The sequence below is a fragment of the Dipodomys merriami genome, unplaced genomic scaffold, assembly GCF_024711535.1.
Source record: "Dipodomys merriami isolate MVZ:Mamm:240054 unplaced genomic scaffold, mDipMer1.0.p SCAF_447, whole genome shotgun sequence".
NCBI classification, from domain to species: domain Eukaryota; kingdom Metazoa; phylum Chordata; class Mammalia; order Rodentia; family Heteromyidae; genus Dipodomys; species Dipodomys merriami.
The window spans coordinates 339,389-364,730 of record NW_027206010.1 but is presented as its reverse complement, the minus strand read 5'-3'; the positions used below and the strand labels follow the sequence as shown (position 1 = coordinate 364,730).

The window sequence follows — 25,342 nt, the reverse complement described above, 5'->3', positions numbered from 1 at the left end:
CGGGGCACCAGTGGCTCACACCTATAATCCTAGCTACTCAGGAGGCTGAGATCTGAGGATCACGGTTCAAAGCCAGCCTGGGCAGGAAAGTTCGTGAGCCTCTTATCTCTGATCAACCACCAGAAAACCATAAGTGGCACTGTGGCTCAAATGGTAGAGCACTAGTCTTGAGCACAAAGAGGCTCAGGGACAGCACCAAGGGTCTGAGTTCAAGCCCCAGGGCCAGCAAAAAAACAAAAAACAAACCAAAAAACAAAGCCAGTCTTCTATGCCTTCATATTGGAGCATGCAGTTTTTGTGGAAGCTGATTTTTCTCTTTTTTGGTTAAGATCATCTCAGGGGAAATGTACACACTGCTGAGACTGGCCTAATCCATCATCTATTACCCATCTCACATCCATCCATCCATCTATCCTTCCATCCATCCACTCATCCATGTATGCATGCATCCTTCGTACATTGGTTCACACAAGGCTTGCCCTTTCTCAGCGAGGCTGCCTTCAGAGACTACAGCAGTCACCAGATCTCCTGCCTCTCCCCTCTGACAATTTATGGACAAGGGTCAAGGCGGGACTCCTGAATTCAAAAGTACTCTTTGAACTGGGCAGAGGGCCAGAATCAATGTGCCTAGCCCTAGGAGAAGAAATGGACAATCATTTCTGGCCTGGGTTTTACTGAACTGCTTCCATGGTTGCTGCCTCTTCCCCCCACCCCATGGTACCCCCTCATTGTCCTGGAATTGGGATTCCCAAGCTGAGTCACTGGGGTCACCAGGGATTGTGCTCAAAACAGAAGATCCACTCTTGCAATCTTTGGAGTTTCCCTGGCTCCTTCCCAGGCTGGCCTGGACAGGGGCTGAAGAAAGCCAGTGCTACTCTATGCAAGGGCTACAAGAAAGGCCTCTTCTGCATATTCCTGCAGTTCTGGCTGCCCCTGACACCTGACTCATCCCTAGCTGTTCTGGGTAAGAGACAGCCATACTTAGTCTAATATATGTTTTTCTAAATGTGTATGTGTAAAAAAAAAATGGTCCCTAACAATAGATTTGGGATTGCAAAAATTTAGGAAGCACGGGCTTACAGAAAGACCCTGGGTTCTGATGAGGAAAGGTCGTAGGATCTGTTTCCTCCATCCCAAACTCCCAGTTTCCTGGCTCAGATTTAGGACCAACACACAACAGGATCCCTGGCAGAAGCTCCAAGTCCTGGGGAGGGAAGGAAGTGGCCAGGCCCACAGCTAAGATTCCTGTGTGATGAGTACAACTCCTTGTTGCCCTCCACCCCCATCTGGAGGACGGCGCTGTGTCCGGAGGGATGCCTCCTTCTTCTGTGGGCATGCCTGAGGCCTGCGTTGGTTCTGGCCCCAGATCCCTAGCCCCCTAGATGTCTCTAACTCACTCTGTTCTTTCATTGATTCAGCAAGGTGCTCGCTGAGTTTCTGGTTAGCTGTTTCCAAAGCAGGGCACAGCAGGCTGTACTAAACGGGGCTTCAGGTCAGATGATTTCTGACCTGAATGATTTCCTCTAAATTCACAGACAGACAGACAGACAGACAGACAGACAGACAGACACACACACACACACACACACACACACACACACACATGCAATGAGAACTGGGCACCAGTGGCTCAGGCCTGGAATCCTATCTATGCAGGAGGCTGAGATCTGAGGATCGCAATTCGAAGCTGGCTTTGGAAAGGCAGGAAAGTCCATAAGATTCTTGGCAACAATGAACCACCCAAAAGCCCAAGTGGAACTGTGGCTCACGTGGTAGAGCAGCAAGCAGTCTTGACCAAAAGCGCTCAGGGACAGCACCCAGGCCCTGAGTTCAAGCCCCAGGACCCGCACGAACACAAAACACGGGAACATGCATGCACACATACACAATGCGCACGCACGTGCAAGGTGCACACACGGACACCTGTGGCACACACATATTGTGATGAAACCTTATTCCATGAAAACCGATGGGTTCGGAGCTCTCAAACGGCGGGGGGATGCCCCACGGACGTCCCTGTCCCTTAGGCACCCTTCCCCGCGGGGTCACCCCAGCCCTCACTGGGCGCATGGCCCCCACCTGGTCGTCCCCCTCCCGGGGTCCGGCAGGTGCACGCGGGGCGGGGGCGAGCGAGGCAACCCCCAGGTCCCGAGGGCGGGGACCCCGACGCCTGCCCGCCCCGCCTCGCGGACCTCAGCGCTCGAGACTCGGTTCCGGGAAAGGCCTCCATTTCCCTGCGGCCTAGGCGCTGGTAAGAAATCGAAACCCAGGCCCCGCCCCCCGGCCTCGCGGAGCTCCGGCCCCGCCCCGCCCCGCCCCGCGGGAACCAATGCTCGCGCGACGGCTGCATAACGAGCCCGCCCCCTTCCCCCCCCCCCCCCCGCCCCGCCGCCGCTCGCCTGCGCCCCCGGCCCCGCCGCGGGTCGGACCCGAGTCTCCCCCAGCAGCCGTGGGTGCCGTGTGTCCCGTGGAGCCGCCGCTCCCGGCACCACCGGGGGGGGGGTCACCACGTTCCGTGCGCCCCCAGATCGCAGGGGTCGGGGGGAGTAGAGCGCTGGAAGGACACGCGGGGTGTGTGTGGGGGGGGGAGTGGACGGAGAGCACGGCCCCATCCTCTCTCTCTTCTGTTCCGTCAGTCGTGGGGCTTGAACTCTGGGCTTGGGCGCTGTCCCTCAGCTGTGCCACTTGAGCCACAGCGCCACTTCCGGTTTTCTAGTGGTTCACTGGAGAGGAGACTCGCACGGACTTTCTTGCCCGGGCTGGCTTTGAACCCCGATCCCCAGATCTCAGTCTCCTGAGTAGCTAGGATGACAGGCGTGAGCCATGGCGCCCGGCTTTGCCCCATCGTCTCTAGGGGCCGGGAATGGGCCCAGGGAAGATGAGAGACGCTGCGACCCCTCCCCCTTAACCCGTGAGGAGAGGAGGGGGGAGGAGGAAGCGCCGGGCTGCTGGCCGGGCCGCGGGTGGGTGAGCAGCCTGGCGTGGCCCCAGGCAGGCTAGGCGCTGCCTTGGGGGAGGGCCAGGGGAGGGGGTGCGGCCTGGCTGCACAGCGCCCTTTCCAGGAAGCCCTCCCGGTGAGGGCACAACAGGAATGTGGCCCTAAGGGTCGGTGCCCCACTTCCTTTCCAAACATGCACACCCCCTTGTCAGGTTCCCTCCACCCAGTGCCAGGGTGGCACCTGGCGGGGTGGGGAAAGGGGGTGAGGGGGGGGGTGAGGAGAAGGCCAAGAAGCCTGCCAGGGGAGTTCAGGAGGCACGACCGTGGGGCTCAGGGCCCTTCTCCCATGGCGGGGTGGGGTGGGGTGCGGGGCTGCTCGGGTCCAGCCCTGCTCTGGGTCACCCGCAGCCAGGCAGGGAGTCTCCACCCACCCCCACCCCGGCCTCAGAACCCCACGGGGAGGATGAGAGCAGAGGCCTCTTTCCTCCCAACGCTGTGTTTATAAGAAATGAAACTGCACCGGGCATCGGCGACAGCCCACTGTCACCACCCACAGCCCAGGCTCCGGGAGGGGCGGGGTTCCTACAGCTAGATACTTCCTGTCCCTTGCTACATCCCAGCCCCCCCCCCCATGCTTCCAAACCATCCACAGCCTCTCCCTTTGCACTCACGCACACACACACACATAATCTCCTAAGTACAGTTTACAGTGCAGTATATACTGCTGTGTCAGACAATATATTTGCCAACACTTTGATAAGGGAGGGGCTAGTTTCATTCTCCATGAATCTCCAGGGCCAAACCAGATCAAGAGTGCCATGCCTATCTGTTGAATTAAATAAAAGCTTTCCTCTCCCTCCCTCCCCCCCCCTTCCACCCTCCCTTCCTCCCTATCTCTCCACCCTAGGCTTCTTGAAAGCAAGATGAAGGTCAGGGCCTAGATTCCTCTCTTAGAGCTCCTGGATTTTTATTTATTTTTTGCCAGTTCTGGGGCTTGAACTCAGGGCCTGGGCCCCCTTCCTAAGCTTCTTTTGCTCAAGGCTAGCACTCTACCACTGGAGCCACAGGGCCACTTCCGGCTTTTTCTGTGTATGTGGTACTGAAGAATCGAACCCAGGGCTTCATGCATGCTAGGCAAACACTCTACCACTAAGCCACCTTCCCAGGCTCTGTATTTATTATTATTATTATTATTAAGCCCGTTTAGGACATGTTTGTTGTAAAACAGAAAGAACTGGGAAGGGTGTAGAGCATCTCAGAGAGCCCTACTTTTAGCATCTGGAAGGTTGGAAAACATGCCTGGGGCTTCTCCGCGTTGGAGAGCAGGCCTCCCACGCAAAAGTCTAACTCAAAAGCTGGGCACCAGTAGTTCACGCCTATAATCCTAGCTACTCAGGAGGCTGAGATCTGAGGATCCCAATTTAATTTGAAGCCAAACTGGGGCAAGAAAGTCTGAGACTCTTATCTCGAATTAACCACCAATAAGCCAGAACTGGTGCTGTGGCTCTAGTGGTAGAGGGCTAGCTTTAAGCAAAAATCTCAGGGCTGGCACCCAGCCCTGAGTTCAAGTTCCAGAACTGGCACCCTAAAAAGAATCTAGCTCAAGCTTCAATAGGCCCCACACTCTGGTTCTTCCCAACTCCGGACTTCTGAGAGCATCGCTCATCCATTCCTGTGCTGATCCCCACAGACCCAGGTTACCTAACTCCACAGCAGGCTGTGGGCCTCCATAGACAATTCTGAGAGATCTTTATCACCAATTAACTAACAAAAAACCAGAAGTGGAGTTGTGGCTCAGATGGTAGAGCAACACCCTTGAACAAAAAAGCTACGCAAGTGTAAGGCTGCGCGCGCGTACACACACACACAATATGACAGAAAAGTCTGATTAAAGAGTAGCACATCCCTGTTACAAGGCATTTCTGAGTGCCTACCAGATGCCAGGCACTGTGCCAGCACTAAAGCATGCCCCTAGGGAGGTCATCACAGGCATGCTTGTTTGTGTTAATGAACCTGGACGCAAGGATCGTGGGCTTCAGGACTCACAGGGGGCCTGAGGGAGGGAGGTGGGGACAGGATTTGGTCCTATGTGTGTGTGCACATGCGCACGAGCACATGTCTGTGATGATCTTGCTCCCAAGTATCCTGATTACAAAAGTCACTTTCAGGAGACCCCAGGTCACACAGCAAATTCACTCTCACTGAGCTGGGGTCTGGGTGAAGGGCATTGTGGTGGGCACAAGGTACCCCAGAGCAGGGTAGATGATCACCATGGGCTAATTTCAACTAGCTCTAGTTACGAGGCATGAGGAATGTGTTCAGGTGTCTTATGGAAAAATGGAGTGTGTTCCCTAGAAGCTCATCACTCTGAAGGTAATGGGGTGAAATATGAGCCCAGGAAAGTTCTAAGGTGGGGTGGTGGGCAGGGTGGCAGGACTTCTATTTAACTAGTCTAGGGGCATACCATGGAAACCCTGCACTTCTGCATGGCTTGTACATTTCTGTCAATACATCTATCTGATGAATGTCATCAGGTTTTGATCCTCTGCTTAATTTCATCTTGTAAAAGGACAAAATTACAAGTGCCATTACATCATTCTAAGTCGAACTGGCTTTATTTTGTATGGATACTAGGGGGTATGAACTCAAGTCCTCACACTCACTGGGCTGGCTTGCTTAGTTGGTGCTCTACTACTTCAGCCATGCCTCCAGGTCAGCATTTTTGCTAGTTATTTTGGAGATGGAGTCTCCTAGACATTTTTGCCTGTGCTGGCTTCAAAGTTCAGTCTGAGAAGTTAGGATTACAGGTGTGAGCCACCTGCACCTGGCCTAATAGGCTATTATTCTCAACTCATGAGTCCTACTAAGAGCAACAATGAATAAATGTGGTAACAAAACACTAGGAAAAAAATCTAATTGATTAACATCAGGATACTTCAGGTTACATTTTACAAGTATTAAAATAGAGAGGACTTCCTTATTATAATGACTAAAGTAGATTAGTATCTCGTGTTTGTTTGTTGTTTTTTTTCTTGGCAGTTTGAATTCTCAAAGCCTGACACTTGAGCCAGGCTTCCAGCCCTACAATCTTATTTGACAGAAAGTCTGGTCTGGTTTGGGAATCTATCTGCTTTCTGGTTAATCATGTGTTATTTACACGAATGACTCCATTTAGTTTGATCTGGTCTATTGACAATGACTTGTAATTTTTTTTCTAACAGTCTTCACAAGTAGGATTATCTCTAGTTTACAGATGGGAAAACCGAGGCCCAGAATATGTTCTCAAGATTACAAAAGAAGTGCCAAAAGCACAGACTGCAAGGTTTCATGCTCAAATCCTGTGCCATCTTTCCACCTTCTTTTTAGTCATTGGCGAAAGTGGGGAGGAGGATGCACGCTCATGGCTCATGTCTGTAATCCTAGCTACTCAGTAAGCTGAGATTTGAGGATCTCAGTTCAAAGCCAGCCCAGGAAGGAAAGTCCATGAGACTCTAATCTCCAATTAATCATCAAAGCTCAAAAGTAGAGCTGTGGCTCAATTGGTAGGATGCTAGTGGGGAGAGGGGGGGGGCGGGGGAGAAAGGTGGGGCAGGTATGGTGGAGTCCACCTGTAATCCAAGCACTTTGGAAGCGAAGGCAAGAGAATCATGAATTACTAGGAAGGAGGGCAGCATAGGGAAACCAGTGTGTCAAGAAAGAAAAAAAAAAAAAGTAGGAGCTGTCTATGGAAAAGAAGTCTTGACTGAAACTCCAAACTGGACCAGATGAGTGGGGATTTGTATATGGGGCCAAGGGAGGGCTCAGAAGGCAGCTAGAGTGCTGGGAATACGGCTCAGTGGTAGAGTGCTTGCCTAACATGCATGAAGCCCTGGGTTCAATTCCTCAGTACCACATACATAGAAAAAGCCAGAAGTGACACTGTGGCTCAAGTGGTAAGCTTGAGCCCTACCAAATGGTGCTGTGGCTCAAGTATCAGAGTGCTAGCCTTGAGCAAAAGAAGCTCAGGGACAGTACCCAGGCCCTTGAGTTCAAGCCCCAGGAGGTATGTCCTCTTTTTGGTCTTTCCAGGAAAGCCTGAGTGTATGACACACACATATGCACATGTGAATGGACATGGGAGTGACTGGCAAGCAGCCAGAGCTTGAGTTTGGAGGATATCTGCCCAGAGAAAATTGCTAGAATTACAGCTTTAGTGCTTTGAATCAGAGGGAAGAGGACCTACCTTGAATTACTGGGCATCTAGGAGAGACTGTCTTTTCGGTTCATATCACAGGGAAGAATCTGCAGGACAGAATTCATCAGAGGCAGTTACACACCAGGTGGTGGTATACAGGAGTGTCAAGACCTCTGAGTTCAAGGCCAGTCAAGACTGTATCAATGGGACTCTGTTTCAACAAAACCAGTATTTAAAAGGTTACACCCCCCCCCCCAAAAAAACTGTAGGTTTGTTTTGTTTTTGCTAGTCCTGGGGCTTGAACTTGGGGCTTGAGCATTGTCCCTGCACTACTTGAGCCACAAGACCACTTTCAAATTTTTCTGTTTATGTGGTATTAAGGAATCGAACTCAGGGCTTCATGCATGCTAGGCAAGCACTCTACCACTAAGCCACATTCCCAGCCCCTGTAGGTTGTTAAGGAGGGCTTTGCTGAAGTACAGCAGATTCTTTGAGACCTGGAAAAATCTCTGAAGTTTAAATTTTAAAAAATGTCAAAAAACACTTCAAAGATGTAAATTGGTAAATCCTAATATTGGGGGAATCTCCCTTAAGTAAAAACATTATTAATGCGAGCAAAGGTTTGTTATTGGTATTGTGGAAAAAATGAAATAACATAAATGCCCTACAATAGGAGATTGATTGGTAAAGCTTTATTTTTGCCCATATGATAGAAAGCATATGCTTATTACAAATAGTATTGTAGATGTACTAATGATGCCCATTGTATGTGTATGTAAGTTTTCAGGTGATTATCTGTGGATGAATATAGAGTTTTATTTTTATTAGATTAAATTTTGTTTTCTTCCTGTTGCATTCAACAAAGTCATGGATGTCAATTTTGTAGGCTGAAGGAGACGCCAAAGTCTTCTAATTTCATTCTTTATTTTCCAGTGGCTGTATTTTCTTAGGGACAGGACAAATATCCATCTGCTGCACAAAGAGGTTATCATGACTCAAGGAGTTACTTGTTTTCTGTTCTTCTCACTCAGGTCTTAGTTCTTGTAGCAGGTTCTCACTTGGACACTTAAGGCACCCCAAATCCTAGCTCCCCATCCCAGTTTCAGTGGCTTCCTTTTGATGGACACTCTGCTAGGCTCCTTCCTCAAAAGCCCTCCTAGCTCCTGACCTATTACTGACTGGGAGGCAGCTCTGACCCATTCCTGCGTTTGCACCAACCAGAGCCCTCAAATTCTGGCATGTCTGAATTGGATGAACCTATTCATTTCATCTGTGGAAGGGAGGAGGTAACAGTGATTGACAGGTGGAATGCTACATCAGTGTAGCTATGTATAGCCTGCATCTTCGGGACTGGGTGCTCCATGGAGGGTGAGCTGGGGTGATAGTGTGGGGTGATTCCTGAAAGAACATTTCATTTCTGAGACAGCAGCTCTGGGGAGGTAAAGGAAGGAGACTGCTGGGCTCAGGTTCTGGATGTAACATGTACACTCAGCCTAGACTCCAGGAGATACAAACGGGGCAAGTTGCTGCCCTTACCTAGAGGTCTGAGGCTGTCCGACCTTTAGCTAGACACATTGCCTTGTCCAGCTCTATTCCTCCATGTTGTCTAGAACCTCCAGGCTCAAACCCTGGGGACTCAAAAGATGACACCAATACTGCCACTGATGAGTCGTGCAAAGCCACAGTGAGATCGTGTTGGGGCTCTGAACTGGTGGGGGAGGAGGCACACAATGTTATTACATAAATTTTCTCTCCCACCATTGCAAACCAGCAATCTAGGGGCTACTGTCATTTTGTAGATGAGGAAACCCAAGTCGAGAGTCCTTTATTGGTTGTGCCAGCAGCTGTCCGGTTGGGATTTCCTCCCATCCAGTAGTTCCACGCAGCCAGCGCCCCAGGCAGGTCAGGCTTTCTTAACTTTCATGGAGCAAGAGAGTGACCTGAACCAGGGGACAGTGTGAGTATTCCAATTCGCCCTCCCCTGTTTTTGTCACCCCATTAGCAAGCATGGGGAGCCGGGCTAGTTTTCTTTGGTGGGGGAAATTCGGCCTCAGAGCCTCCCTCTGAAGAGGGAGGCAGTGTCCAGGTGACCCCGGCCCCCTCCCCTCCCCATCACCTACAATCCCCGCAGCTGGCTGACCCGAGAGGAGGATGAGAAGATGCAGAAGGTTAGCGACTGCGCGCTGAGGGTTGCGTGGGGGCGATCGGCTTTCCGCTGGGGCCGGCAGGCTTTCCGCTTGGGGTGGCGTGGGAGCTCGCGGGGCGGGCCCACGGGAGCCCCGGAGCGGCGGCGGCGGCGGCGCGGGCCCGGAGGGGGCGGGGAGAACCGTGGCCCCGTACTTCCCCTTCGCCGCTTAGCTCTACAACAGCCTGATTTCCCCGAAATGATGAGGCGGCGAGGGCCAATGGGCGCGCGCGCGGCGCGGAGGGGGCGGGCCCGGGGCGGCGCGGCCCGGGGAATCCCGCTAAGTGTTTAGATTTCCCTGAGGCGCCGCCGCCGAGCCAGAGCGCGCCGGTCTTTCGTCGAGGCCGGACGCGCGGCTCAGCGGGCCGAGCCCAAGTCGTCGTCGTCGTCCCTTACCGAAGAAGCCGAGGCCGGCCGTGCCTCGCCCGGCACCCCGAGGCCGCAGGACATCCTCTGCTCGCTCTCTCTCGGTGTGTCGCGCACCCGCACACAAATCGTCGCCCGTCGGCAACCGAAGGGCACCGGGTCCGGACGTTTCTCCCCCCGCCCCGCAGCCCCGGCTGCTGCAGAGGTGAGTCCGCCTTCGCGGCGTGGTGGGACCCGCGGCCGCCCACAAAAGGCGCGCGGGGCACCAGGAAGTGGGGGCGGCGGGGTGGCGTCGCGGGCGCGCGGCGTTGCCTGGGCCCCCGCGCGGGCGGGCGGGCGCCGGCGGGGCGGTGAGCGGCGGCGGCGGCCGGGAGAGGGCGGGCCGCCGTGAGGACCGCCCCCCCACCCCCACCCCGGGCCCATCGGGCGGGCGCCCCGAGGCTTCCTCCCGTCTGCGAGCGCCGGGCCGCCCCCCCCACCCCGGGAGAGGGGGGGGGAAAGGACGGCCTCTAGCGGTCCGGTAGGTTTGCCAGGCGCGTTTCTCACGCCGTGCGGGGCATTCGGGGAGGGGGCATGCCCGCCCGCGGGCGCCCAGTCATTCGTGGTGGCCGCTTTTTGGCGGTCTGAGCTTGGATCCCCGGTCCCAGGACTCAGGATCCCCCCTCCCGCCCCCCGCCGTGACCGGGACTGGCTCACTGCCCTGAGTGGCTGGGACCCGATCGTGACCTCCTGGCGCTGCAGGAGGAGGCGCCACAGGTGTTCTTGGGGCTGAGTCCCTGGAAGGCGGGGAAGTAAGGCGCTCAGCCCTTTGGGCTCTAGTCATCACCGGGACGTAGAATGGACTGGGGGTGGGGGCAGGGGAGGCCCGCAGAAAGTAGGAAGTGATCAGGATGCCGGGTGACTGCCCCTTAGGGCAGGTGCATAACTAACTAGCTGGTGGTGGCAGCTCAAGTCGGGGCAATTTCTTCTTGGCTTCCAGCTACCCTTCCCTCTCGGAAGATTTGAGTTTTGAGAGAAAAGTTTTAAGATACTAGTGCTTTCTCTCTTTTCTTGCACAAAACCAAACGGAAAAACCAAAAACAAAGCCCGAAGCCATTACTTCCATGCCTCTCTCCTTCCTAGACCAGCTGGGAGATGCTGAAAACTGCAGAGGGTTTTGTTTTGCCCCCTGTTCTCTTCCCCTCACCCCCAATGCAGGATTCCTTCCCTAAGATCGCAGGACCTGGGGAGGGTAACCACCTGGGTGAGAGGGCAGGGGAATGTAATTAAGTGACATGGGGTGGGGCAGGGTAATGCCTGGGATTGTTCAACAGACTCCCAACAGGAGGATTCTGTCTTCTCTTTACAGCCAACATGCCCATCACTCGGATGCGCATGAGGCCCTGGCTAGAGATGCAGATTAATTCCAACCAAATCCCAGGGCTGATCTGGATTAATAAAGTGAGTGGAACTCTGGATTAAAAACAACAATATTTTTGGCCACTATTTTATCCCATGTTCTTTAGGGGACCAAAGCTTCATCTGCAACTCAAAAAGGAAAATGATAAGAGGACAGGGAGATAGATGTCTTTTCCAGCTGGTTCCATGTGTTGGGCCCAGGCCATGCTTGCCTGGCTTCTCAGGATATAACCAGGACACTCATCCTAAAGGCACTTAGGGAAGTGGTGCTGTGGCTCAAGTGGTAGAGCGCTCGCCTTGAGCTGAAGAGCTGAAGGACAGCTCCCAGGCCCAGAGTTCAAGTCCCATGACCAACAACAACAACAAACCTAAAGGCACTTAGTTTCCATCAGCTTCTGCAGAGCTTGGGTTCTTGTCTTTTCCGAGTGAGGGAGACTCCTGCTATCCACACAGCATCTCCAGGGCTCTGATTGGACACATAGAAGACAAGTACAAACTGCTGGGAAGGAAGATGGCTGGTTCAGCAGAGGACCCAGGAATTAATCTTGCACCTGTTACTCTGGCCTCTAAAGTCTATAGTTGATGTACTTGGAGCAACATAGACCCAGTAGATTTAGCAACAATGTTCATCATCACCATTATCATAGTAACCATTACAATGTGGCTGCTAAGTATGTTACTTAAATTTGTGGCACCTCAAGCTAGGCACCAGTGGCTCACACCTACTATCCTACTCAGGAGGCTCTACTACTCTGGGGATTGCATTTCAAAGCCAGCCCAGGCAGGAAAGCCTGTGAGACTCTCATCTCCAATAAACTACTCAGAAAAGGCCAGAAGTGGTGCTGTGGCTCCTGTGGTTCAAGTGGTAGAGAGCTAGCCTTGAGCAGAAGCAGCTCAGGGTCAGCACCCAGGCCCTGAGTTCAAACCCAGGACAGAAAAAAAAAAGAAAGAAAGAAGAAAGAAAGAGGAAGGAAGGAAGAAAGGGGCTGGGAAGGTGGCTCAGTGGTAGAGCACTTGCCTTGCATGCATGAGGCCCTGGGTTCGATTCCTCAGCACCACATAAGCAAAAAGAAAAAAGCTGGAAGTGGCGTGGCTCAAGTGATAGAGCGCTAGCCTTGAGCTGAAGAGCTGAGGGACAGCACCCAGGCCCAGAGTTCAGGCCCCACGACTGGACCCAAAAAAAGAAAGAAAGAAAGAAATCGTGTCACTTCCTCTTCACAGTAGTGCTGTGAGATAGGTCCTAGAGAAGGAATGAATCTATGTTACGACTTGAGGTAGATACCAAGATCACACAAAAAGTACTAATATCAAAATTTGAACTTGAACAGTGTGAATCAAAAGCCCACAATAGTTATTAGCCACCAGTAATAATGACAGGAAGACTTTAACCATACCTCAAAAAAAGTTTTTTGAGGTATGTTTTCTCATTTCAGAGGAAAGAAAACTTTTGAGAGACACAAGTACAGTGCTAAGGTCACACAGTAGTCAGTATGAAGATCTATTTCAGGACTTCCACAGGGGTGTATAAGGTCCCCCCTGTGTAGGAGCCAGTAGTCCCAGGTGTCCTGAGCAGACTGTTCTAATGGAAAAAATTCTTCTGTTTTGTTCTGGCCAGAGAAACATCCCAACATGTGTAGACAGGGCTTTGGAGTATACTCTTATGTGTCATATCTGTAAGAAGAGTGTCTTAAAAAAAAAAAAAAAGTGTCTGTTGAGCTGACTGTGCCACAGTTGATCAGAACCCAGACTCTCCTAAGAGATCCAGAATGGCCTGCTTACGGCAATTTCAGGATGGATAGGTCAACCCAAACTGGATGTCAGGCTGAAAAAAAGGGAAGTCAGCCTTTTCCCTAACCTGGGGCCTGGGTAATCTCAGCCTGTGGTCTCTGAACTGACAGCCTGTGTGTGTGTGTGTTGTTCAGGAGGAGAAAATCTTCCAGATCCCATGGAAACACGCTGCCAAGCATGGCTGGGACATCAACAAGGATGCCTGTCTGTTCAGGAGCTGGGCCATTCACACAGGTGTGTCCCTGGTGCCCTGGCTCCGAGGCTGGGGAAGAGGCAAGAAGAGACACTAGTGTTAATGTAGAGATTCTTGGTGGTCCCTGAGCTTCCTGAATAAGTACAAGGTGCAGAATTCCTAGGGAAGGGACCAGGAGTTTCTAGAGGAAATAATCCATCATTTCAGCAAATTCTCAAAGGTATTTGTAAAGCCAAAATCTTAGAAAGCATGCCTTCAGGGAATTTATTTCTAGATCAAAGTTCATCCTAGACAAAACAATTTCTGAAACAGAACACTGAAAGGCCCACATCTTCCTTTCTTTAGGTACTGCTCAAGGACCTTGGCCCAAGGCCCATCTGGTTGGTGGCCTCCCTTTCTTCCTTGAGGGATGGAGCTCTTGGCCAAACTCAGAACAGTCTGCTTACCTATTAGTAACTGTTCTTTGCTGCCTACTCTGTGCCCACTCCTACTCTGGAAATATCAGATAAATCCTGATTGCTGCCCTCTGGCTGCTAATAGCACAAGCAGGAAGACTGGGCAGGGTCTAAGGCATAGCACAGGGGCCTTGTAGTGCACTTGGCTGGGGCCTTCACTGAATCCTGCTGGATGTTTGAGCCACACCTGGACATCTGAGAAGCTCTAGATTCTAGAGCCTGGAGACTACTGCCAGGAATATGTGGTGGTTCCACCACTGTAAGTGTCTGGGGTACCTTCTTCCTGGCCCAAGGGGCAGTTGATGATCCACTTAATTCTCCTGCTCTGTAGGCCGATACAAAGCAGGGGAAAAGGAGCCTGATCCCAAGACATGGAAGGCAAACTTTCGCTGTGCCATGAACTCCCTGCCAGACATCGAGGAGGTGAAGGACCAGAGCAGGAACAAAGGTAGCTCAGCTGTGCGAGTCTACCGGATGCTTCCACCTCTGACCAAGGACCAGAGAAAAGGTTAGGCTTTGGGCTAGGTTCTTAGGAAGCACTTGGGAAGGAATGAGGGAAGGTGGTCAGTTTGGTTTGTACGAGACTGATAGTCTGCCTGCCCCACAGAGAGAAAGTCCAAGTCCAGCCGAGACACCAAAAGCAAGATCAAGCGGAAGGTGAGTGGGGCCCTGTGCACTTGGGCCTTTGATTGAGGTGGGTCCAGGGGAGCAGTGGAAAAGTGCTACTACAGACATAAAAGCTCTTCTCTCTCTCTCTGCAGTCATGCGGGGATTCCAGCCCTGATAACTTCTCTGATGGACTCAGCAGCTCCACTCTGCCTGATGACCACAGCAGCTACACAGCTCTGGGCTACATAGGCCAGGACCTAGAGATGGATCAGGCCCTTACTCCAGAAGAGGCTGCTGGTCTGGCAGGGGAACCCACAGGTTGGTAGGATGGCTCTTTATCTTTGGTCCAGGAGGTATCAGGTAGCACACAGAATGGTCTGTTAGGAGCAGGTTGAAGGTGCTGGGTTTCTTTTTCTGCCAGTCCTAGGGCTTGAACTCAGGACCTTAGTGCCGTCTCTGAGCTTCTTTTGCTAAAGGCTTGCACTCTATCAATTGAGTCACAGCGCCACTTCTAGCTTTTTCTGTGTATGTGGTACTGAGGAATTGAACTCAGAGCTTCACATATGCCAGGCAAGCACTCTACCACTAAGTCATATTCCCAGCCCCCTGGGTGTCTTGTAAACATACCATCTTGACCTGTGATCTCTTCTCCACCTGCCCCTCTACAGCACTGTCACCATGTGCCGTCACTAGCACTCTCCCTGACTGGCACATGCCAATGGAAATTGTGCCAGACAGCACCAGCGAACTGTACAACTTCCAAGTGTCTCCTATGCCCTCCACCTCTGAAGGTTTGTACTTGAACTGCCTGCGTGATTGGGTCCTGAGAAGGGATTCCTGAGGGAGAAAAGATGCTCAGAGCTCCACCTGCCTTTTTTTTTTTTTTTTTTTTTTGCTGGTCGTGGGCCCTGAACTTGGCCTGGGTGCTGTCACTCAGCTCTTCAGCTCAAGGCTAGCGCTCTACCACTTGAGCCACAGCACCACTTCCGGCTTTTTATGCGTATGTGATGTTGAATTGAACCCAGGGCCTCATGCATGCAAGGCAAGCACTCTACCACTGAGCCACAATCCCAGCCCTCCACCTGCTATTGAGCTGACTGGGCTGAACATTGCTTATCCTTGTCCCCAAGGGAAGAGGGAAGCCTGTGGACACCAAGCAGGCAGTTCAGACCAGGCTACAGGCTGGGGTGGGCTAGGGACAAGAAGAAAGAAGCCAGGGACTTGCTTGTGCTCCTGGCTCCTCTGCAGTCCAAAGTCTCTGAGAGTGGAGAAGGAAGTGAAGGGGTGGGAAGAGGCGTGGCTCCGTAGTTTGGGAGGCTGAGTCGGCAGGACAGTGTCCCTGTTCTGGAATCTCCATGGCAGGCAGATGTTCCTGGGAGAGAGGGAGCATGCACCTGAGTGTGCTGAGGAACTGGTGGGGCTGGAACCGCATGCAGGGTGAATACAGGGTGAATGTGGCTGACCGCCAGTCGATCTCTGCTCTTGTTCATGTCCAGCTACAACAGATGAGGATGAAGAAGGGAAATTACCTGAGGACCTCATGAAGGTAAGGTCCCTTCCTTCCTGGTAGATAGGCTTTTGAAGTGGTCAGTTCTCAGGGGGGAAAGAACTAGCAGAAATTTCCGAATCAGTGAGTGGGCAGCTGTTGGCACTTCCAGAACAGTCCCAAAGGTGCAGGTGCCACAATCCTTTTTTGGCTGGTTGAAGACACTGGGTAGTGAGTGAGGGCAGGTGGGAAGCCTGGTCACTAGAAGACCGTCCTGTACAAGCCTCAGCCCCAGACAACTGAGTCAGCCGTGATCTGTGATGGGTCCTTGGCCTGTGTCCTGTTCCCAACATGCCCAGCCCTGCTAGTTTGGGAAATGCACATCAGGTTTCAATAATCAGCCTTTGGGATCTGCAGTTTGGCTCTAATTTTTTTTTTTAAGCAGAAATTGTCCTCCAGCTTATCTTTTCAGCTAGTTTTTCCTTCTTTCCTCCCTTCCATCTGTCGGTCCTTTACTTTAACTCAGGGCCTTTCATTTTCACTCACAGCTGGTGTCTGGCATTTTGCTGGTTAATTGTCGATAAGTCTCAGACTTTCCTTCCCTGGGCTGGCTTTGAATCTTTTTTTTTTTTTTTTTGGGGGGGGGGTCGGTCGTGGGGCTTGAACTCGGCTTGGGCGCTGTCCCTGCGCTCTTCAGCTCAAGGCGAGCGCTCTACCACTTGAGCCACAGCACCACTTCTGGTTTTCTAGTGGTTTATTGGACTTTCCTGTCCCCACTGGTGTTGAACCGTGATCCTCAGATCTCAGCCTCCTGAGTAGCTAGTATGATAGGTTAACTGCTGTGCTGCAGTTAAAAGTGAATATAAAACAGTTTTTGAGGTAGGTTTATCCTGGCTTTGCCCCATCAGCACAGAAAACTTAGTCAAGCTTTGAATCTCTAGCTTTTCTAGACTTGTTATGCAACCTTTGCTTTGAGCAGCACTGCCTGTTACCCACTTGAGGGAAGTGGAAGAAATTCTGTGCTAGAAGGTGGGGTGGAAGGAGTGGGGAAATGACTCCAGAATTTGTGGGTTTGGGCCTCTCAGTCCCCAGGGCTTGTCTTGACCGCACTTCATATCCCAGCTGTTGGAGAATGTGGCAATGTGCGGCAGGTGTGTGATCCTGGCTGAGAAGCCTTAACTCCTTGAGGGCAGGGCAACACTAGAAGGCAGCTGATGGCTACTTGCTCCTCTGTCCCCAGCTTTTTGAACAGTCAGAGTGGCAGCCAACGAACGTGGATGGCAAGGGGTACCTGCTCAATGAACCTGGAACCCTGTCCACTTCTGTCTATGGAGACTTCAGCTTCAAGGAGGAGCCAGAAGTTGACAGCCCTGGAGGTGAGAAGTCCCTGGATCCTGACTGCTTCTTGGAGAAGGGAGAAACGTGTGGTGGGGAAGGCTTGAGGGACAGAATTGTTAGGACAGACAGATGAAGCATCATTCTTAGGCTGAGAGGAAGGGGTGTAGACAGCTTGTGAATTAGCTGCAGCTCCCACCCTGAGGTTTGCCTAAAGATGAGTGGGTCCTTGCTGTGATAGGTGGACAGCAGAAACTGTATCAGTGGCTTTCAAGGACTGCAGGGCGGGGTGGGAGGGCATACCTTACACTCCCACCCTCTTCCTCATGCAACCTTCTTCACGTCTTCTAGGGGACATTGGGCTGAGCCTACACCGAGGCTTCACAGATTTGAAGAACTTGGACACCATCTGGCTGGACAATCTTCTGACCCCAGTCAGGCTGCCCTCCATCCAGGCCATTCCTTGTGCACCATAGCTGGGCCCTCCCCTCTTGCTCCACTGAGTGAGCAGGGCCCAGGCATCATGGCAGATGTGTTGCAGAGAAACTGGACTCCTGTGGGCCCCTTGACATAACGAAGTGTGATTCCACTGCCCAGCAGGGTTGGGACCACCCTTCTTGGGTTAGTGGACGCTCAGGGCTTAGCAGGCCAGGGGTTTGGGCTTGTCCTGACTCTGCCTTCTGGGAAGATGGGGTTGGGATTCTGAGACTGGTTTATCAGTTGAGGACTTGGACAGGAATTGGCCTCTATTTTCTATCTCAGCCCAACTTCCTGGAAAAGGTTTTGCTGTCACTGAGCTGGCCCTGAGGGGAACAGACAGTGACCTCTGGAGAGCGTAGCATCAGCCCCTGGGCTGACTCTGCACTAGGAGACAATTGCACTAAGTGAATCCTGTTCCCAAAGAATGCTTCCCTTCCCAGCTGAGCCCTGGGGTCTGTTCCAAAGCCAGTGAAATGTGAAGGAAAGTAGGGTTCTTTGGGGCAGTCCTCCCTCAGCCTTAGGGGAGCTCTGCCCTGCTCCTGCTCCTGCTCCTGAAGTGCTGAGGGGCTTGGGAAAAAACATGGCACTTTTTCTTGTGGACCTTGCCACAGTTTTGATCAGAGTGTACACTAACATGTCCCCCAAGCTCTTGGCCTTTGTGTTTATTTATACAGTGCCTTTCCCGGTGCTCACCTCCCCCTTAAGCCCCCGCAGCCCTCAGCAGGCCCAGGGAGGAAGTGTGAGCACTTTGGTGTGACTTTGGAAATTGGAGACTCAAATCTAATTACTAAGTCATGTATGACAACATATGGATATGTATGTAAATATGTACATTTGGCTTTTTATAAAAGTTGTTTACAAGAAGTGTGGCTTTTTATTTAGAAATTATAGTTGCTGGGCTGGGAAGGTGGCTCAGTGGTAGAGTGCTTGCCTTGTATGCATGAGGCCCTGGGTTCGATTCCTCAGCACCACATAAGCAGAAAAAGCCAGAAGTGGAGTTGTAGCTCAAGTGGTAGAGCACTAGCCTTGAGCTGAAGAGCTGAGCCCTCAGAGTTCAGGCCCCACGACCGACCAAAAAAAAAAAAAAAAAAAAAAAAAAAAAAAAAAATATATATATATATATATATATATATATATATATATATATATATATATAGTTGCTTTTTTTGGCTATTCCCGAGGCTTGAACTCAGGGCCTAGGCTTCTTTTGCCCAAGGCTAGCACTCTACCACTTGAGCCACAGTGCCACTTCTGGCCTTATCTGTTTATGTGGTACTGGGGAATGGAACCCAGGGCTTCATGTATGTTAGGTAAGCACTCTACTACTAAGCCACATTCCCAGCCCTTGGCTTTCCTTTTTATGGAAACATTCTGATGGATCCATTGTACCCTGCTTGAGTCTGAGCTTGGGGTGAACACTGATACATCTACTGTGAATCTTAACTATTATGGGCATAGATGACAGTAGTAGGGGGGCAATCATGTCACAGGGGGCATACTCATGTAAAGACAATCATGACTTTGTAGCCGTAGCTGGGACTGTTACCAGTTTGTGTTCTTCTGAGGAATATACATAGACTATGTATGACTTGGTGAACATGTGTGTGCTCCAGAAAGTGAATAACACATCACAATCAGACAACACACAACAACCCAAGAAAGACCTTGCTGGGGACTTGGTGTCATGCTGAGTGATGTCTGCTGTCTAAAGAGTGATGGAAATGTTCTCTCCGTACTGTTCAGTATGGTAGGCATTGGTACAAGGCACTTGGCAGCTAAGCACCTGACCCATGCCTGGCCAATGACACCTTCAGGAACTGAACTTTATGTTATTTTTGGTGCTGGTCCTGGGGCTTGAACTCAGGGTCTGGGTGCTGTCTCTAAACTTCTTTTACTCAAGGCTAGCACTCAACTACTGAAACCACTGGTCTACTTTCAGCTTTTTCTGAGTACTTGCTTGGAGATAAGAGTCTGAAGCCTTTCCTGCCTGCCTGGCTTCAAACATGATCCTCAGATCTCAGTCTCCTGAGTAGCTAGGATTACAGGCATGAGCCACCAGCACCTGGCCTCTATTCTTAATTTCAATCAAAATTTAAATAGGTACATGGCTACCATTTTGGAAATGCACATAGATGCTGCCTTGAGGGTAGATCTGAGGAGGAGGGGCTTGAGTGGCTGGAGCACACTGGGACAGGCTTAAGGATATTTATCCTCCAGTTCTAGATTTGACTGTAACAGCCTATGATGACTAGGTCCTGAACATTACCACTACATACTGTGAAATGGGTCCATACACAAATGCATTAGGAAAACTCTTGGCTGACTTCACATAAAGTAGGGCTAATGTACACAAATTCTATGAGAGGTCATCTGATCAGAGAGAATCAGCAAGCCACTAATACATGACAGTTCTCCCTAAGACCCAAGTCACAGGAACGCGTAAAGGCCACAGGTCTGGTTATGGGAATTTCCAGCTTTTCCCCAGTCTGTTGTTGGGCTGTAACACCCAGCAGGAGGTATCACCAGCAGGGCCTAGGGAATGGACAGTAATAGCATTGCCCAAGGATATGGAAGATCTATGGGCACAGTTCCCATATTCTTAGCCCCAGAAAACCCTGGGACTGTGACCCTCTCACTGGGCCCAGCACTCACTCTGGAAGTAGTGTGGGCCCTTGGTGGGAAGAAGGAATATAGAGTGAGAAGATGAGAAAACTGGAACGTGGGCAAAGGCTACCGTGTCACTTCTAGCAAGTTCAGGAAATAAGTGTCCTGTGGTGTAAGTTGCAGGTAGGCTTCTGCTGGCTTGTCTGTATAGGGGTGTAGGCGGCCTAATCACAGGGCCTATCTGTCAGAAGACCCACTTGCGTTGATAATAGCCTCACCAGGACAGCCTTTTCCAGCCCCTGCAGGGCCTACCCCTTACTAAGAAGAACTAGATTGGGTGCTTAACCTATTATGGCTTCTATCAGGTTTTTTAGTGGGTGGTGTTAGAGTGGGTTGGTGAGAGGAAAGAAGTGTAACCCAGAACAAACAGCCTGCTTCTGACTTCCCTATTCTGTCCTTCAAGTTGGTCCCTGATATAGTAAGCAGTAGGCGTGATAAAGCCCCAGGAAGCCATGGAAACTTCTCAAGTTCTACTAAGTTGAAAACGTGAAAGGAATTATGCCCATCAGCTCCCAACCTTCAGGACTAAAGTCAAGTCCTGATCTCTTCACAACCCTTGGAGTGTACAGAAAGGGACTGCAAACTCTGCCCCCTATCTTATCCTGTCCATCAAGAGGCAGCTAGGTCTAGGGACCACGCCTGGAGGAGCAGTGTGGAAAAAAGCTAGACCTTCCAGGATGGAGACCTGGTCTCATCACTTCCCACTATAAAGTTCCCACTTCCCACGATAAAGTTGTCTTCTGCTCACCTGAAGCTGGTGGCAGCTAGCACCTAACTTATCAACAAACAGAGCCTAGAATGGAGCGAAGTCATCTAATCAGAACCAAATGTAGGACTTAGGTCATTCGAAGGACTTGCCAACACTTCTTCCTCTTTTTTTTTTTTTTGTCAGTTGTGGGGCTTGAAGTCTGGGCCTGGGCGCTGTCCCTCAGCTCTTCAGCTCAAGGCAAGCACTCTACCACTTGAGCCACAGTGCCACTTCCGGTTTTCTGAGTGGTTTACTGGAGATAAGAGTCTCACAGTTTCCTTCCTGGGCTGACTTTGAACCGCGATCCTCAGATCTCAGCTTCCTAAGTAGCTAGGATTACAGGTGTGAGCCAAGGATGCCCCATTTTGCCAATGCTTCTATGGTCATTTTTGAAGAGTTTGAGTCTAAACACTAATGGTGAAGCTCCTGGTTGAGGCAATCCAGATGAACTTTGTTGGGGTTTCAATGACATCAAGGTAATCAAGGACTATTTGCAACGGAGGTAGACTAGGCTGAGCCACACTAGCTACAACTCCCATGTAGGGCTATGATTAGAGACATTTCTATGATTCTGAGACATTTCTAATCAGTTGTAGGTATTTCCTTGTTTTACTCCCAAATTGGGCTGGCTTATATGTTCGTTCCACTCACCTGGTGGCAGGAAGAAAGCCAAAGAAAGGCTAATGTGCAAAGCAGCCCTTTGGGGATCTTTCTCATTGCAAAGTGTGCAGAGGTTGGGACCACCCTGTTTCCAAGGATAGCAGCTTGCTCAGATCTCTCTGGAAGTCTCCAGTGGGGCAGGCTGAAAGAAAACTAAAATCTTGGGGAAAAGCCCAGGACCAAGATGTAGGAGGAGTCCTTTTAATCTGGGGATGATATTTGCTTCTTGGTGGGACTGGATCATGTCTACACTGTCATTCTTTGTGGTCTTTAGTTGACTTTCATTCTGTTGGCAGAGATTTAAAAAAATCCATTCTTGTATGGAGAGGGTTACGTAGGAGGTGTGGCAGAGGGCAGGGTGTGGGTTTCCTCCAGGGAGCCCTGTTGGAACACCAGCTCTTTGCCCCTGCCAGATGTAATTCTGCTTCTTAACTTAGGCACCACTCACCTCTCCATACTTTGGATATATAAACTTCACTGAACTTTTGCACTAACCTTTTGCTCCTTCTGCCAGCTGTCACAAAGGCAAGAAGGCCTGGGTGGGAATGGGGAGCTGAGGTACAACTTTTTCCAGAGGTGAAAGTACTTGGCAGGGTGGAACTTGGCTTATCAGTCAAAGTCTAGGCCTAGCTGCTGGCTATGTGCTTTTCCTAACGATTAAGAAGCTCTTAAAAAAAAAAAAAAGACCCATTTCTGTGGCACTTTTGGGTTGGAGAATTGTGGAAGCAGCCCCCACTTCCCTGGCTCAGTGGTAAGGGAGGTCTGTAGAGTTTGCAGAGTTAAATTTGGGGAGATAATGGGAGTCAATGGGACTAGGACATGGGGACTGAGTGGGAGAAGAGGGGCAGGTATTCAGCCTGCCCTTCCTCGTCCATGGAGATGACACCTCCAGCTCAGTACTAGAACCCATCTCAACATCTGGCTGGCTAATGACAACATGGACCTCCAGTGACCACTTTGTGCCAGGGACTGTGCCAAGCCCCCATGTGTACTACCACACTAGCAGCACCTCACTCCCATCCCCTTGTCTGCAGCCAAGAAACCAGTGCTCAACAGGCCCATGGAGCTTGTCCAAGATGACTCAGCTCATCAGTATGGAAGCTGGATTACAGAGAACCAGGAAACGGAGGCCCTGGGAGGATGTTCAGGAGAGCTGGCAATTGGGCAGAAAATGACTCCCCTGTGTCAAGGCATTTGGGAACCTGGATGAGAGGCAGCAAATGCTGCTGCACTGGCTCCTGCCACCAGCTCCCTGCCCGTTCCTGACACTCCAAATAACACAGGCCCCAGGGCCCCAACGAGGTAGGGTTTGGCTTGGCCTCAAGAGAAGCAATGCTGCTCCTTTGCCAGGAAGGCCACCTGCACTTTCAAGAAGGTGGAGCTCTAGGATCTGTGACACAGGCTTATAATTTGGCCTCAGAACAGAGGGTAGCTCAATCACACATCTGTCTGCTCCAGAGGACTCTAGTCTGCTAGGCTTCAGCTCTAGGGATGGAAATGTAGGGGCTGATTGTCATGGTGTTTCAGGTGGTATGCTTTCCTGCTGAGCCAGACCCACTGTTGCATTCTGGGGAACACCTGGATTCCAGACGGCTAACTCTAAGAGCCAGGATCAGTCAGGGGTGTCCAAGACTGGGGACAGACCTGCAACTTTGGGGGGTTTAATTCCTGGCTTCTTGATCTCTGAGCAACCGTAGCACCCTGTTAATCATTGCCCTAATCTCAAGCAGTCACAGGAGTCCTAACAGGCCTCCTTCACAGGAGGAGTCCAGCCCTCTAAAGGCAGCTGTCAGAAGCTGAGACCCTCACTTCTCCATCTGGTTAATTCCTTGGACTGGTCTGGGTCCCATCTCTGTCTCTGCCTTTTTGTTAAGAACCAGATGGAAGCTGGCTCATGTCTGTAATCCTAGCTACTTGGGAAGCTGAGATCTGAGCATCACGATTCAAAGCCAGTTTGGACAGAAAAAGTCCATAAGACTCTTATCTCCAATTAAGCTCCAGAAAGCCAGAAATGGAGCTGTGGCTCCCAGGGGAGAGTACTAACCTTGAGCATAAAAGCTCAGGGACAGTGCACTCAGGCCCTGAGTTCAAACCTCAGGACATACACATACACACACAGAGGCAGGCAGGCACGCGCGTGAGCGCACATGCACAAAGCCATGTAGATATAGAGGTGGCTGACTCCTATCACTTTTCCCTTGCGGTGTCAACCCTGATTCTGCCTAGAACCAGGGTAGTAATGGCAAGTGCTTCTACAGCAGTTAAAAACAGTCAGCTATACCTTTGCTCAGAGAGGTAAATGCATGTAGCAGGGGAACTCAAAGCTCAGAAGGAAGGCCCAGGTGTTGGGGAGAAGCAGGTGCCAGGCACTTCTGAGAAAGTTGACTTCAAGGGTGTTATGTGGATGTGGAGGTGAGCTCTGTAGGGAAAGAGCCACTAGGCCAGAATGGTTATCATCTTTCTAAAACCATGAGCAGTCAGAAATCCTGTTAGGTTGGCCCTAACAGGATGATGGAGGATTAGGGTGGGGGCTGGCTCTTCTAGACATCCAGGGCTCCTCTCCAAGTCCTCCTGGGCTTGTCAAGATGGGGAAGAAACTGGGCACTGGTGGCTCACATCTGTAATCCTAGCTACTTAGGAGGCTGAGATCTGAAGATCAAGGTTCAAAGCCAGCAAGGACAGGAAAGTCCCTGAGGTTTGTTACCTCTCATTAATCACAGAAAGCTTAAGTGGAGCTGTGGCTCAAGAGGTAGAGTGTTAGCCTTGAGCAGAAGAAACTCGGGGTCAGCACCCAGGCCGAGTTCAAGCCCCAGGACTGGCACACACAAAAAAGTTCAAAACAAACAAGCAAAAGATGGGGGAAATGCTAAATGTCAGGGGACTGGGACAGAGGCAGAGCTTGGCATTCCGTGTGTTATTGTGGGGAGGAAAGAGAGGAGGGCCTGAGGGGTATTGAACTTTCCAAGGACACTCATGGTGATTGTCGACACTCTTCTGACACAAAGTAGCAAGCAGCCAGAGTTCGTGGCTCAGGACACCATCTATTCTCAGCAAAGCCTTAGGTGGAAATGAATGGACTCCATTTTCAGCCTCTAAAGCATGTGCAGTGTGCAATCTCACAGGTGAAGCCTCACTACCTAGCACAAGTCCCATGCTGTGTGGGGTCCCTAACCTCCCCAACCAGACACCCTAGGGTTAAGCAACGGCTGCCCTCCACATTCTGGCCCGTGCTCAGTCCAGACTCACATTTGACACTTATACCTTGACTGCCTGATAAGTGATAAATACCTTGTCCTCAGCACTTGCTCCGTCAAATCCACCTGGACCTCGAGGCTCAGGGAGCAGGATGGGAGGAGCGGGGGGGGGGGGGGGGGGAGCCTTGGATAGAATGGGCTGTGGCCAACCAGTACCCAAGGTCAAAGGCCACTGTGTCATGTTATGTAGCACAACCCGCTTGTGTTCCTCAACAGGGCTGGAGCTGAAAGGCTGAGTCATTCATGACTTTTCTTTTATTAAAAACATACACATTTTTTTTAAAAAGTTGCTTAATTGTGCGAAGAGGAAGATATACAGATGAGGAAATAAAAACCATTTATGAAATCCACCTGCAATACAGATGCTCTGATGTAAACATACTTTGTCACTTCCTCCAGCATATAGCTGGGAGCGCCACACTGTACAGACACAGATCTCGTCTCTACATATGATGCTCAGTTGGGAACCATCTCACCCCTCCAGACCTTCCCACTCACCCTATCTCTCTATCTCTCTAGCATCCAAAGGGCTGGCTGTGAGACTGCTGGAATAATCTGGAGCAGACTGGAGCAAGGGGTGCACAAGCCTTTGGGGATAGTCCAACAGAC

General features: G+C 51.1%; 2 protein-coding genes across 2 annotated transcripts in view; one reads left to right on the top strand and one right to left on the bottom strand.

Annotated features, from left to right (window-relative positions):
* LOC138808202 (DNA repair protein RAD50-like) overlaps positions 1 to 25,342 on the bottom strand; it is a 191,738-nt gene that overhangs the window by 99,626 nt on the left and 66,770 nt on the right. The gene's annotated exons all lie outside the window — the stretch shown is intronic.
* Positions 9,611 to 18,271, top strand: LOC138808204 (interferon regulatory factor 1). The gene is made up of 10 exons (XM_069994186.1): positions 9,611 to 9,868; positions 11,012 to 11,103; positions 12,984 to 13,083; positions 13,829 to 14,005; positions 14,105 to 14,154; positions 14,259 to 14,424; positions 14,775 to 14,897; positions 15,603 to 15,652; positions 16,833 to 16,968; positions 17,279 to 18,271. The coding sequence occupies exons 2-10, from the start codon at positions 11,017 to 11,019 to the stop codon at positions 17,401 to 17,403; spliced, it is 1,014 nt and encodes a 337-aa protein (XP_069850287.1). The 5' UTR covers positions 9,611 to 9,868; positions 11,012 to 11,016; the 3' UTR covers positions 17,404 to 18,271.